The 13,831-nt window shown below is 44.1% G+C and overlaps 1 protein-coding gene across 2 annotated transcripts; it reads right to left on the minus strand.

Moving 5' to 3' along the window:
* Positions 1–4,706: 4,706 nt before the first annotated feature.
* Positions 4,707–13,647, minus strand: LOC120815776 (WW domain-containing adapter protein with coiled-coil). Of its 2 annotated transcripts, XM_040170735.2 has the most exons (13): positions 13,279–13,647; positions 12,773–12,806; positions 12,172–12,361; positions 11,583–11,674; positions 9,803–9,912; positions 9,490–9,587; positions 9,012–9,293; positions 8,505–8,621; positions 7,802–7,950; positions 7,580–7,671; positions 6,965–7,148; positions 6,375–6,502; positions 4,707–6,236 (listed from the first exon to the last, which is right to left on the minus strand). In XM_040170735.2, exons 1-13 carry the CDS (start codon positions 13,317–13,319, stop codon positions 6,167–6,169), a joined length of 1,587 nt encoding a protein of 528 aa, XP_040026669.2. In that variant the 5' UTR covers positions 13,320–13,647; the 3' UTR covers positions 4,707–6,166. The 2 variants fall into 2 exon arrangements, with proteins under 2 accessions (XP_040026669.2, XP_077955392.1); XM_078099266.1 differs by lacking the exon at positions 8,505–8,621 and having other exon boundaries at positions 13,279–13,635.
* Positions 13,648–13,831: the final 184 nt, after the last annotated feature.

The raw sequence follows: 13,831 nt of genomic DNA on the forward strand, positions 1-13,831 counted from the left end.
CATTTTAATCCATGAGACATTTAATTAATGTCTCCCTGGGCTCTCTGCCATAAGCCCGACCCATGAATCCACTTTAGACCTCTTTCCACCCAGAGTTATGTCTTAGTAGGTTTTACCAAAGGCCAAAGAACATAGAATTATATGCCAACACTCATTGACCGGTGTCCTATTTTAAAAACCTTCTTGATTCTTAGTCTACCCTCAGACCCAATATCAAGAAGATAAATGGACAAATATTTAACAATGGGTTAAGATAACGTGGTCAAAGCACTCCTTTGGTCTCTGGATGCACAGCAGATGGGTGTCGGACACTTGATGGTCCCCAGTGGGAATTCACCAGTAGGCCTGATATGGCGTTATATTTGTGCCACAATCCTGAGCGCGTAATTTTAAGTTTTGAGCACAGAGAACTATGTTGTAGCAAAGAAAAACATTCCGTGCGCGCAGTTTACTGAGGTGCCCTCTCCACAAACTGGTTTTCTGCGCGCAGGCAGCCGTTGCTGCGCTCTCTCTCTCCACCTCTTCACGCTGCGCTCGCTCGACTTGCAGCAGCGTTACATTTGTGCCACAAAACCAACCAATCAGAGAATTAAAGAAGGTCCATTGTGATTGGCTGTTGGTCTCCAATCACAACGCTAGTAGAACTACCTACAGCATCGCGGAAGCTCAGCGAGTTGTTGAAGTTTGCAGCATTTGTGCTAAATGCTAATGGCCTGGATTAAAACACTTGCTGTTCTCATCATTTGCTTCGGTCATGTCTGATGGTGGCTAGCCGGACTTCTAATATCACTCGTTTTCGTCTTCTTTAGGAAGCGTTGTGATTGGAGACCAACAGCCAATCAAAATGGACCTTCTTTAATTCTCTGATTGGTTGGTTTTGTGGCACAAATGTAACGCTGCTGCAAGTCGAGCGAGCGCGTGAGTGAACCGTCGAGCGAGCGCAGCGTGAAGAGGTGGAGCGAGAGAGCGCAGCAACGGCTGCCTGCGCGCAGAAAACCAGTTTGTGGCGAGGGCACCTCAGTAAACTGCGCGCACGGGATGTTTTTCTTTGCTACAACATAGTTCTCTGTGCTCAAAACTTACAATTACGCGCTCAGGATTGTGGCACAAATATAACGCCATAGCCTGACCCCTGACCAACAGCACTCCCCTGTGGTCGCTCTGTGTTCTTACAGTTTCTGGCTGTCCTAACGAGGCTGTCAAGAGTCAAGACTAATATATCCTGCTCGCTTGTTGCTTTCCTACATTTATTGGTTATTAATATATCTGTTATGTGTATCCTCAGCCACGGCTGTGAATGAATATATAATATATACAGGCTTATTACAAAAGTATATGTCAGGCCAAGCAATCCATTAAAGGGCTCAATACCGCTGCTTAGAAGATCTTTTGACATTCAACTTATTATGCTGAGACGTCTTTACGAATCCATTTTGTCTCTGTGATTTCTACACAAGCTATTTTTACCGGGTTGACGGCCAACTTACGCAACGCAATCATTTCTGTGCAATCATCAGCTCTCCAAAATAATTATGTTTTTATGCATTCGGTGTGCAAGTCATTTTAAGAGATGAGCAATCACTGTGCAGATGGACCAATTTTAGACGTCCCCGGGCTGGAAAATGTAGATTAGTATAATGACAAAAGACTCCCGTGGAAAGGCAATTCCAGCTGTGAGTGTGTTTGTTATAATTTTGAGGTTCACAGTCGCAGAGATGATGACGTGTCGTTTGAATAGTTTATGAGAAAATGTTTCCATTGGTGCTTGGAAAAAAAGGACTTTTTTTTTTACATATGTAGTAGTAGTTTATGTAGTAGTTTTGTCTCCGGCCTCCTAATAAATAATACATGTTCTTCATAAGTTGTGACAGAACTGTGTGGTTCATTAGTAGACAAATCCTCCTCTATGTTCAATTATTCTGTAAATAAACAGCTGCCTGTTGCCAACAATAGAGCTGAGGGGAACTGCAGAGTGAGAGAATAATCCTGCCACATACCCCCATCGCTGCATTTATGACCGTGATGTCACATAGTTTCCAACATGGCCCCGCCCACTTCAAACCAGCGACAAAAGCCTGTAAACCTCTCAGGTACAATAACAGACACGGTGGGCTCTGAAGGAGCCCATCGCCATGGAGAGAATCTATATTTCATGCTCTTTAACAATGGCAGTAATGGCACTTAAATCATACGTCTCGTTTGCACAGCTTTGATGGTCCCTTGGTTCAGATATTAAATCACAAGTATTACCATTCTAGTGAAGAGATGACAATCCAAGTGTAGTTTGTCCCAATATTGTCGTTGACAGTCCAAACAATGTGACCACCAGATCCGTCATTCGCCAAAAGTTTTACAAAGTCAAGCTAAGCGTACCTCCCTCCGAGGTCTAGCTCAGTTTTGTGGGGAGATCGGTCACCTTGATGTAAGTGCCCCCCCGCCAGTGTGGATGGGGGGTTACACTAGAGGAGAAGAGGGGCGGACAGAAGGTGAGGGTCTAATTGAAAAGGGGAGGGCAGGGGTAGGGGGGGGGGCTCACTTGGATTATTGGGGACTCATAAATAAACCTGTGACAGCAATAAATATAGTGCAAATGGTCATTAGCGCATTAACCCACTCCCCCCCCCCCCCCCCAAGGACATCACCGACCAAAGGGGAATGGGACATGGGGACCGACCGGTGTCTCACACACCGCGGGGACCTGAGCTGAAGATCAACGATCTGCAAAGAAATCCCCCAGGAGGAGAACAAACTGAACACAGGAGGTGGGAGTGGATGAAGGCGACCTTTAACCCCGCCGCTGGACGAGGTGAACAGGTGTGGGATCGAAGACGGCAGCGACGGGGTCCATCACTCACCTGCTGGGGAGGTATATTGCTTCTTATGTGAGACGTCAGTGATCAAGCCGATCAGGATTTAGGGAGTGATATGAGTGTAACAGTGTTTCTGAGCTGCCCCATAAGCTTGAAGAGCAATATCTGGTCCTGGGTGCTTGTGACAGCATTTTTCATTCCTGCTGACGGAAGAAAAATACTTAAAATTTATAATACAGAATAATGAAACGGGTCGAGGAAAGTTCAGTTAAATAACGAGTGAAATGACGATGCACTTTCCAATCCCGTAAAACTGCTGGTTAGTCACATTTTCAGCGCTTTAGAACTCGCAACATTTAACTTTCGTATCCTATATGATGAAGTAATGGGCAGAATTTAGCACATAAATGAAAAAAGACTCCCCAGTATCTTGTGAGGAGGCAGGTACTCTGACACAACCAGGAGGACACGGTGACTTCTGAATGAAAGGTGTTGCCTGCCGTAAAGAGACCGTAGTGAGAGATGCTAGAAGGAAAGAAAGCGGTGGCCGAGGAAGCCGAGGGAAATGATTCCTCGCTCACCGCAGAAGTGTGAGAAAAAAAAAAAAAAAAAGGTCAAACTAATGGGTCCACTCAGCGTCGTAGATCACATAACGACACACGGGGGGCTTTACTTGTGTCTACTGCTAGGCCAGTGATGGAGCTGAAGCTATAAAGTCGGGTGCAGATGGGTTCGTAATGAGAGCGGCATGCTGGGATGTCTGCCATGCTCCGTGCCCTCTGATAGGAAAAATTAACAGCACACATATTTGGTGGCTGATCGCTGCACTTAAAGCTGCTGATGCATCAACTAAACACTCTCAGGTGAAGACTCTCTTGTGCTTTGATTAAATGCTTGTGGTTAAACTGGAGCTAACTTTTAAATACACCATAAGGAGTTTAAGATTAAAAGATATTAAAAGATGCCCATGCTGACTAGTGCACACAAAGGTGGACTTTTATTGGATGTGAAGCGCTGAACTTTGCTCCTCAGTATCAATGGGACACAACGCTCTTCAAGTACTTCTACTCGGTAAAAACAAATAAAGTGAGTTACAACTGACACACGGCTCTCGCTCATTCAGCAATTAATTGAAGATGAAGGTATCAGATATTCGTCTCCACGTAGACGCAATATACACATTTTAAACCGATTTAATAGTCAGAGGCAACAAAGCTCAGGACTAGTGCAGCATTCAGGGAAAAAAACACTCCTGAAATCATCGCTGCACATACTTTTTAAGATGACATGATTGACTATATGTTCATAAGTAGAGAACCATTGACTCCAATCGTATCGGCCGTCCACGGGGGCAGTAAGTATGAACAGGTGTCTCCTCCAATGGTCGGCTAACTGAAAGGACTAATACCTAAATACTTTCTCAAATACCGCAGGATGTTAAGATATCTCTCTTAGATTCCTGTTAAAGGGGAATGGATTGTTTTTAATTGTGATGCTTCTGATATCGAAAAACTACACTATTAATTACAAAAAAATAAATAAATAATCAACTAAAACACCACTAAAGCCCATACAAAACAATTTGACGTAAGACTGCTCAACGTCATCACCTTGTGGCCATAAGTGGAGGTGCATACCCAACATTGATGTGGCAACAGTGTAACTGTGGCAACCGCTACATCTGTCAATCACCGACAAGTTAGTTTCTGATCCCAATGCACAGACATGTCCATTCCCTTCAGAGCTCTACTCAACCCTCCCTTAGCTGCATAATTACACACTTTCATTTAGGAAAATCACAAAATGCATTATTCATGAGGATAATTACTCGTGGCTCACATTTGCACAAATGCAGGAACACAAACAGCTTCTAGAACAGCGAGTAACTCCAAGAGGTGTGTTATAGTATTTTATTCTCATATTTTATGGAATACAAAGCCCCAACCCTCCCACCCCAAAGAGTGTGCACATCAGATCTGGTGGAAACTATAGGGACGAGGAAAAGAACAGGCGAGAGACCAAAGGAAGTGGTTTCATGGGCGTGGAAGTGTATGACAGCAATTTAATGTGTTGTTCATATAAAAAGTATACCCTCTCATCATGAATGAACCCATTAAAAAAAAAAAGTCCACGTCTGGCTAGTCAGTTAATAAAAAGGGTGCAGCCATGACGGCTACACAAAAAAAAACTATTTAACAAAACACAAGTTTCCTTTTTGTAAAAATAAAAACTTCTTTTCATCGATCTTTTCCATCACGACAACAAGGAAGTGCTCAATCATGCGCAAGAATAATTTAGCTTTACATGACTGTAGATTCAGTCGCCTTTCCTTTGTTTACAAAATCTCAAAGCCGCACAACAGGAATGGAATATTTACCCAATCGAACTTGGGAAGGAAAAAAAATAATTATTACACGCACACAAAAAGAAAAAGAAAAGAAAGGACAAATAGCAGAAGGGGTAAGAAAACAGCCAGAAGGGCTGCACATGAATGCAACCCTCATATGTACTAGCAGCCAACCTAGGTCCAATAATGTAGCCTTCTTCAAAATGGCTCTGAATAATCTGGAGTGTGTTTGACAAAGTAGCCAAAACGCCCCGGCGGATGTGTACTAGTGGAACCACAACGCGGATTCCCATATACTGGAACAAAACTGAAGCACATTTACGAGCTTTCGGAGAAAGGTCTGGCCGAAGGTCTTTGCTAATCTCATGACATGAAAAAACCAACCAGCATGAAGACACCCTGGTACGGCAAAACCACGGACAAGTAGAGTGAATTAAAAATAACATTAGTAACATCACTGCCATTGAATCCATACATTTCAATGGATGACCAAGTCCATTTCAGAAGATTGGGGAACCCCAGAACTGTGTCACACCAATTACCATGACGTGGTTTCTTTTAGTTCATTTTCCCCATGGATGAATTGTAATCGTTTCCTGACCACTACACATCAAAACACACCAGAAAACAAGTTAACCCAATACGATACACACAATCCAAGGTTCACAGTCCTAGAAGGTGCTGTTTGAAAAGAGCCTCAGGTCCCATGTCCACGTGTTAAAGAGTCCGATCGGTGAACGGGCAGTTCCACCTTTTCGGCCAGAGCAATTCATGTGGTGGACGCTGAAAGAAAGACATTTAAAAAAAAAAAAAAAAAAAAAAAGCAGCAGAAGAGAGAAAAGATATGTTCAGGAAAAAAAAATGGAGCTTCACCTCGTCCGCCACATCTTATATGTCTGACAGCTCTTCTCAGTTGCTCTGGGAGGCAGAATAAACGGACCGCGGCAGCTCGCCGTCCATGTCTACTCCTCTTCTTCAATCTGCGCTTCAATCCAACCGTCCCAGGACCTCACACCATGTAGGAGTTCTGGTTCTTCAGCTTGTCCAGCTCTTTGCTCTGCTGCCTCAGGAACAGAATTCTGTGATTGAGGAAAACATAAGTGTGAGAATAATGGTTGGGCCATGATGAAAGTCCCCATATTGATTTATGTAAAACAATATAAAAAGAAAAAAAGATCTTCATTCATTAGCCAAGGAAGATGTAACATTCGCCTCACCTCTGTTCTCTCAGTGTGGCTTGAATCTCACACACTCTGACCAAGGAGCGGAGGTTTTTCATCTCTGTGCAGATCTCAGACATGTACAGGCTGCCCATGTTGTGGAGGTCCTCCCGTAACCGAGCCGCCTGACGGGAGAGGGACGAGCGACCATAGATTCTCAAATCACAAACGTTGAAATTTCATCATGGAAAACAAAGGTGGATGTTGGTTCTCGACCTTGTAAATAAAAGTATGACAGAAGAATGAACATTACGAGGACCGCTTACTTGGTCTTTACAAAGCATTCGACTTCCTGTGAGCAACCAATCCTCTTCAGAAGGATGTTGCTCAGTTGTCACGGAGACGATTTAGCGGTTATTGTTTATTGCACTCTTGCAGAAAGGCTGTGAGATGAGCCTGCAAGCTTCGGAAACAATAAGTAAGTGGACCCTGATTTCTTTTTTTTTTGTCCAAAACTTAAGAGTCTAAATTTGGGCTGGCAGCTCCGTGAGGCTGTAATGCCTGGGCAGCTTTGTGATGACTCCAACACTAAAAACAGACTTTAACACTGCTCTGTCTCACGTGTAGATCTCCGACATGGACAATACCTGTTTCTCAATGTTCTCTGAAGGCCATCCCTGGATATGTCTGATGAGGCTCTCATCAAAATGTGTTGCCAGGGTGGGGGTGAAGGAGCCGGGCTTGTCGACATGGGCGTTGCTGGTGCTGCCGGAGGGGACGTGGGCCAACGCAGCACCAGATAGGCTGGATCCCGTGCACAGAAGCTCCTGACTGATGGAGGGAGAAAAAACGATTACTGATGTGTAGACGGTGGAAATGAAATCCAGCAGCATTCTCCCTCAGTGGTGGAATGCTGCTCTTTGTGCATATTAGTCATGGATGCTATGGACTATTGAGTCCTTGGCATTTCTTTTTCCACATTTATTATCACAGAATACCTCAAACACAGCTCATCATACTTTGAGTCAAGTCAATAGCCAACCTCATCAATGTCCAAGAAGTCCAAGTGAGGCCCTATAATATCAGTCTAACGAACTGATACACAGTTATAATAAACAAGTGTAGTAATAAACTAATGTAACCCTTTTAACATGACACAGATGTTTATAACTGGTTTTTGGTAATTCGGAATGTGAAAAGCCTTCATTTGCTTGCTTTACATCCAAGCAATGGATCACCCCAAACAAACTAGTGTCTTCTACCTTCTCTGCTGGAGAGTTCTGGGGTCCTCCAGGCGCTTCTCTGGAACCTGTGAGAGGGGCGCTGCTCCTTGTTTACCTGAAGACATGCTGCCCTGTAGACAGAAGAACACCCGGCGAGACAGAAATGAATAGGGATGCAAGCGAGGAGGAAAAGACGTTAAAGTGGAGAAGGGGAAATAGAGAAACGGGAAAGTACTTTGGACTTTTATTTGGGCCACTCACCCTCGTTTGTGAAGATGTGACGCCGCCGGGATGACCAGCCAGGAGGGATTTCTGGCTGCTCTGCGGCGTGCCGTTCCGCGGTGAGACGTAGGGCCGCGGTGATGATGCATCAGATGTCAGGGAGACGGGCGACTGACTGGAGTGCTGGGCTGATGGTGGAGAAGAGGCGCATTACTGTGCTTTCCTTTTGGTTTCAATCATCTTCAAATACAGAATGATAACTGTGACAAATATGAAGAATCTGGAAAAACAAAGCTTGCGGCAATTTCTTGCTTGGAGTAAAAACAAAAAAATGGCACACAGGCGAATAGTCAGTTTAGCAACAAGGCTGCCAGAAATCTGACAAAAACAAGCTGTTTAGAAGGATACTCGTAATTTTTTGCCTCTGTTTTCAGCTCAAGCTTGTGTCAATTTTCTCTGGTCGACTGGTTGTGATTGCTATGCGTCGCATCCTCTGCCGCCACAATGGGGGCTCGATGGAATACATGAGAGGACGTAATTGGTTTTTCCATAGTATTTTCCAATTTCCAAGTAGTAAAACCTTGTGCTTCACTTGCAAAAATAAAGTGCTTCATTGACTGATGGTGAGCCACAAATTGTGTCTTACCCTGCATTTGAAAACGTGATTTGCATGAACAGGGAGCTAAAAAAGAAAATAAATTGTTTGTGTAGCAGACAGTGAGAAACCGCGAGGCAGCCGTACCTTGATTGGAGTGCTGAGCAGCTGAGAGCAGAGCAGTGACGTTGAAAGCAGGTCCAGCAGCGAGGAGCTTATGAAGCACAGACCGCAAGGAAGCTTGGGTGACAGCAGCTGCCAAGACTGGAGGGAAGAAGGAGGGAATGCGCGCACACACACACACACACACACACACACACATACATAACAGGTGAGTAAGCACAAACACACAAGAGCTACGGTAAGAAAATAAATAGGATCACAGGGAAGATTCATCTTTCATGTACGGTATTTTTTAGTAAGCGCACGTATACGCCAGCCGCCGGCAGAAGAACTTGATCATTAATGACAAGTTCCCGCCCTGGTTAGTAACAGCGGACAAGTAATTCTCTATGTAAAACGTCGCCATGAATCTGCCGTACACTTTTTGCTGCGTAACTGGGTTACAAACCAGAAGTTTACGTTTCACCGAAAAAAAAAGAAACTTTGCTCAAAGTGACATCTGGTGCGTCTCCCATGTTTCGGATCGCTCACCCTCGTTGAGTTTCGCCATGTCCATGTTGCCGTTGTTCATCTGCAGAGCAGCCTGCAGCGCCGGGAGGAGCTGGTGCAGAAGGGCCGGGTCCTGCAGCAGGGCCGGTGACGGGGATTGAACAGACTGAGGCACCTGCCCCGAAGAGGAGGAAGAGGAGGAGGACATGGCGGAGGGGGTGGAGCCTAAAGCACCGGGCGCAGAGTTCAGGCTCTGAGAAGAGGAGGAGGAGGAGGAGGAATGGCCGGAGTTGGACGCAGCGGACTGATCCCCTGGTGTGGTCTCTGTGGAGAGAAAAGCCTTAGTTAACAGAACGTGTGTGAGAGAAAATCTGTGCAGGTTCTAAGAAAAAAAGGTCCGTATATTCAAGAATTCTCCAGAATAGCAATTAACAGAAGAAGCTGGTCACAATGCTGGACCGGACAACTATTTCAAAACCTGAGCCACATTGCTTTGCTTTTACATTTCTGCCACACTTACTTGTTGAGGCTTTGTCCTGCAAGGCCTCTTGTCTGTAGTCCATGTCCCTGGGGAAACTATTTGCCGCCATCTTGACTGGATCTTTCTGTCGTTGTTCCCTGAGGCACATTAAGCAGAAAAAAAACCAGTGACAATGTGCTGGATTGCAGTTTGTAGTTAGACTGTATCCTCAGCCAATGCTATCTATGAGAAGACCAGTGAGCAGTTCGATCTACTGTACGAATGCATGAGGACGAGCATCTCGATTACTCGGGTCAATGTTGAGTTGTCTCCCGGGGTACGGATGTGTTCATGTCATTTTAAGAGGGCTTGCCTCTCCAGCAGGTCCTTGGGCTTCTCCCACTGGGACACCTCGGTTCTACAGTTGTAGTAGTACTTCTTCCCAGAGGAGCTGATGTGTTCTGTCCAGTCGTCGGCTGGTTCCTGGTGCGGAGAGAGAGGCGAGACATGAGACGTGATTAAGAACAAAGTCTACGTACACTACAAGACCTGTAAAAGACTAAAGACAACTTGACAAAAGTGACAAAGCCTCTTAAGGACTATATGGCCAAATAATCAAATCTATCATTGTCAGCAATTCCCATGCATGCTCTTCAAAGTGACAGCAGGGACGGGCTTCTTCTGGCAACAACGTCTTGTCTCGTTTTTTAGTATGTGTGAGGCAAGCAGGAGGATGCCACTGGTCTTAGGAATGGGGAGTTAATATAAATCATACTTTATTCCAGACTCAAGGTCCGGATGAGAGAAGACAATAAAGTACAGTGCATGAGTCTAGCAATGCCTTACTGAGAGAACACTCTGCCAATGTCTCCACAGCTGGGACTGGTAGCACGTAGGACTAAGCCCTGTGTCTGTTGACCAAAATCCCTTCATAGTTTGAGTATAGCTAGAGTCATTGAGACGGCAAAGTCATTTAAGATTTCTTAAGACAGTTTGGAAAGCAATGACTCCTGAAGCCACAAAAATATCACTGGCACAACTCCCTCTTGGTCTCTGTAATAATATTCTCATGGCATCATTGAAAGCTACTTGCAGTCTCTGGAAGCTTGTTTTTGGGGGCTTGACCACAAGTGTGCAATATGCTCTGAACTGAGAAACCTCCGCTCCATCTGTACACACACTATTGCGTGAGAGAATGTGAGCTTGTGATAATATAATATGTTCACACACACCACTGTGTGGTTTGGAGAGAGTGCTGCTATTGGATGTTACAATGTTCCTGTGATTGACATTTCCTATCGGCATGAGCCAAGACAGACTTAAGACAGCTTATGCCAAACAATCAAAACCACAGGAGGTGGCCACAAATCGGGATTTTTGTAACCACATTGGAAATTTGTTTTTCAAGATTAAAGCCGCTGGCATAAGAGCTATTACAAAAAGTTTGACAAATAAACCTGGCGGCAGACATCACATCCTCTGTGACGGGTTAATCGTTCTTCAAGCCTTAGATGTAAAATCCGGAAAACACAAATAGAAATGGTAATAACTTGCACAAGTCTGTGCTATGTTCTAACTGCTAACAGAGGTGTCACAAAATGTTTCAGACCGCCTTCGATTCATCGCGCATTGACACTACTGTCACTCACTGCTCACGTCTTTGCAGCTCATACAGGTTATGAGTAATTGGCAAATCGGTGTATAGCTCGGAGAGGTGGTGAGGGGGGGGGCTGTCCCGGTGTTTCTCTATGCATTTCGTGATGGAGGTCCGATGATGGTTAACAGATGAGGAGTAACTTTCTTTTTGGCTTCACAATTGTCAAAGCAAAGCAGTATACAGGAAATACCATCGGTTAGAAAGCCTGCATTCATTATAATGATGAACCAACATCCAATGAGACAATGACGAACATTGATAATCTTCCTTCATTGCTCAGTTCAACCAGATACTCTATGTGACATAATCCAACACTTTGATGAGGAAGTCTAATATTAAGGAAGACCCTTCATACATAAAGAGACCATTAGAAAAATGTGAGTTTTTAATGATACAGTGTTTTGGAGACAAATAAATGTCCGCAAAGCTTGTGACACAGACGTCCCTACATAATCACCCAATAGTGTGTTCCAGAGTACACTGGACAACGTCTTACCCGGTCTGCAGGCTTGCTCTGAGTCGCATGCGAGTCGGAGCCGGGGTGGGAGCTGTTGTTGTGAGAATTCTCCTGAGGAGATCCGCTGGTCCCTGAAACAAATCCACTTATCAGGTCACAAAAGATATACATGTGTGATGTGTGGGAGAGGACTGAATCTTAGGAACAGCTACAAGTGCCAAATAACAAACCCTTCCCTAAGGTTTGCGATAGTTTTAGGTTTGGATTATTCACATTTGCACAGCAGTAATAGCTGTAATGTCATCTGGCAGAAAGATTACACAAATAATCTACAGCTTTAAATGTGTTATGTTTTCAATCTGCTGCTTTTTGTCAAACTCTGCTAAACGGTGATATGGGTGAGTGTGAAGGCAGAATATCTGAGATTTTTGTGTCCAAGAAATTGATAGCAGTAAGTTGAAGGTGAGAACCATTAGTTTACCTGCATCCACAATAATGCAATGTGTTTTTTAATTTGTCCGACATTGCTGTATGACCGAGATGCTGCCTTTGCATCATAACAACCATTTAAGACAAAAAAAAAAAAAAAACATTCATGCATGTGAGCAATGGCGAGATCCAAGCTTACCATTTTTCCCCCTAACGGCCTGAGAGGTTTTTGCCTTGCCGTGCGCTGGGCCGTCTCCGTGTCTGCTGACAGGACTTTCGTCTGAGCGTCGCAGCATCTTGAAAGGGGGTGTGGGGTCCGATGAGCCATCCCGCACCTTGTCATAGCGGTTAGGGCCACCGGTCTGGCTCTTTGGCTGAGATTTATGGGTCTAGATTGAATAAAGAACGGCAGAAAGACGTGTTAGGTCGGGTCATTTTTGTCATATTTTGCAGAATGTCTATGGAAATAATATTAGTTTGAAAAGTGGTTCTGTATTAAATATTAAAATATGTATCTTCACTGCCGTTCAGCATTTTTTAAATGTAGCCTACAGAAAGCCACAGGCCAGAAATAGTCAACCGTTTATGGTGGTTTATTTAGTTTCAATCAAGTGACAATAAATGTACGTTGAGAAGTAAATGAGACTTGACTTAGAAGCATTAACTTAAAAATGCTTGAGTGGGGTTGCAGCATCCCCAACATGACACATTTTCTATAATTCTAAAAGGAAAATTCTACACCTTGATCGGCTAAGTTAGTGGACAATAATGACAGTTAGTGACCGTTAACAGCCTCATACCTGATAGGATTGTGAATCCCTTCTCTCGTTGCACCTGTGGAAACACATAGAACAGACGATAGTGTAAGACGGTGTGCAGTTTAACGATTATGTTGTTTTTATTACGGTAACAACACACTTTGAGGAAAAGAACGTTATCTAGCTATTAGCTGCCGTTAGCTAAGTCGATTAGCATTTTTTTGCCACCTTAGCAACAGCTGATTAATTATTATGTCACGAGTATTACAGATCGTGTTGAAATCATATCGCACGTACTATGGCGTATACACTAAAGGTTACCGGTACCGCTTCGGTTAGCTAACGTTATGCTTAGTTATTCGTCGATAAGCTAAACGGATATATCCGGAACCCAAAGCTAATTGCAGACAAGCTGTTAGCTCGTAGCTCTGACAGCTAAGGTTAACAGTTAACGTTTTAGGCAGAAATTAGTAACCGTTCCTCGCGGGGAAAAAAAGGCTTAACATTACGAATAACTTTGAAAATATCTTGGTTTGTGCTGGAATTACCCATCGCTGACTCTTGTTGGTTTCCTTGCATACATCACCATCAAGGCCGTGGTGATGTGTGTGTGTGTGTGAGGGGGAACCGTGGCCTCCTGTCTATCTTCTTTCAACGGTTCTCTTTTCGTCAGCTTCCTGATATCTGGTCTCAAACTATGCTACCAAACGGATACCTACAAGCCGTCCACCGAGCACCAGCACTGCATAGCGGGTGGTCTTTATTGCAAACCACCCTCAGTGCATCACCTGACATGTAGTTACGGTACAGGGTTAGCTCAGCCGTTGTTGCTCAGCGAAAAGCAGTAGAGTCAGGAGGAAACGGCGCAGACGAACGCCTCGGTGATGTTTAGCTAGAAAAAAGAGGTTCCGGTTGTATCTTTCAAATTAAAAGTATTATAAGTCGAATATGTTATAGCTACAACTTTGTTGAGTAAAGGAAATAACCACAATGACGAACAATTCAATTAGATATAAACTTGCACATAAATACAACTGATAAGTAATGTAAAAGCTAGACTTACCGTGACGTTTTTGGTGGTGTATCCAAAATAATTTCCTA

This window comes from Gasterosteus aculeatus, chromosome 3 (genome assembly GCF_964276395.1).
Source record: "Gasterosteus aculeatus chromosome 3, fGasAcu3.hap1.1, whole genome shotgun sequence".
Taxonomy (NCBI): Eukaryota; Metazoa; Chordata; class Actinopteri; order Perciformes; family Gasterosteidae; genus Gasterosteus; species Gasterosteus aculeatus.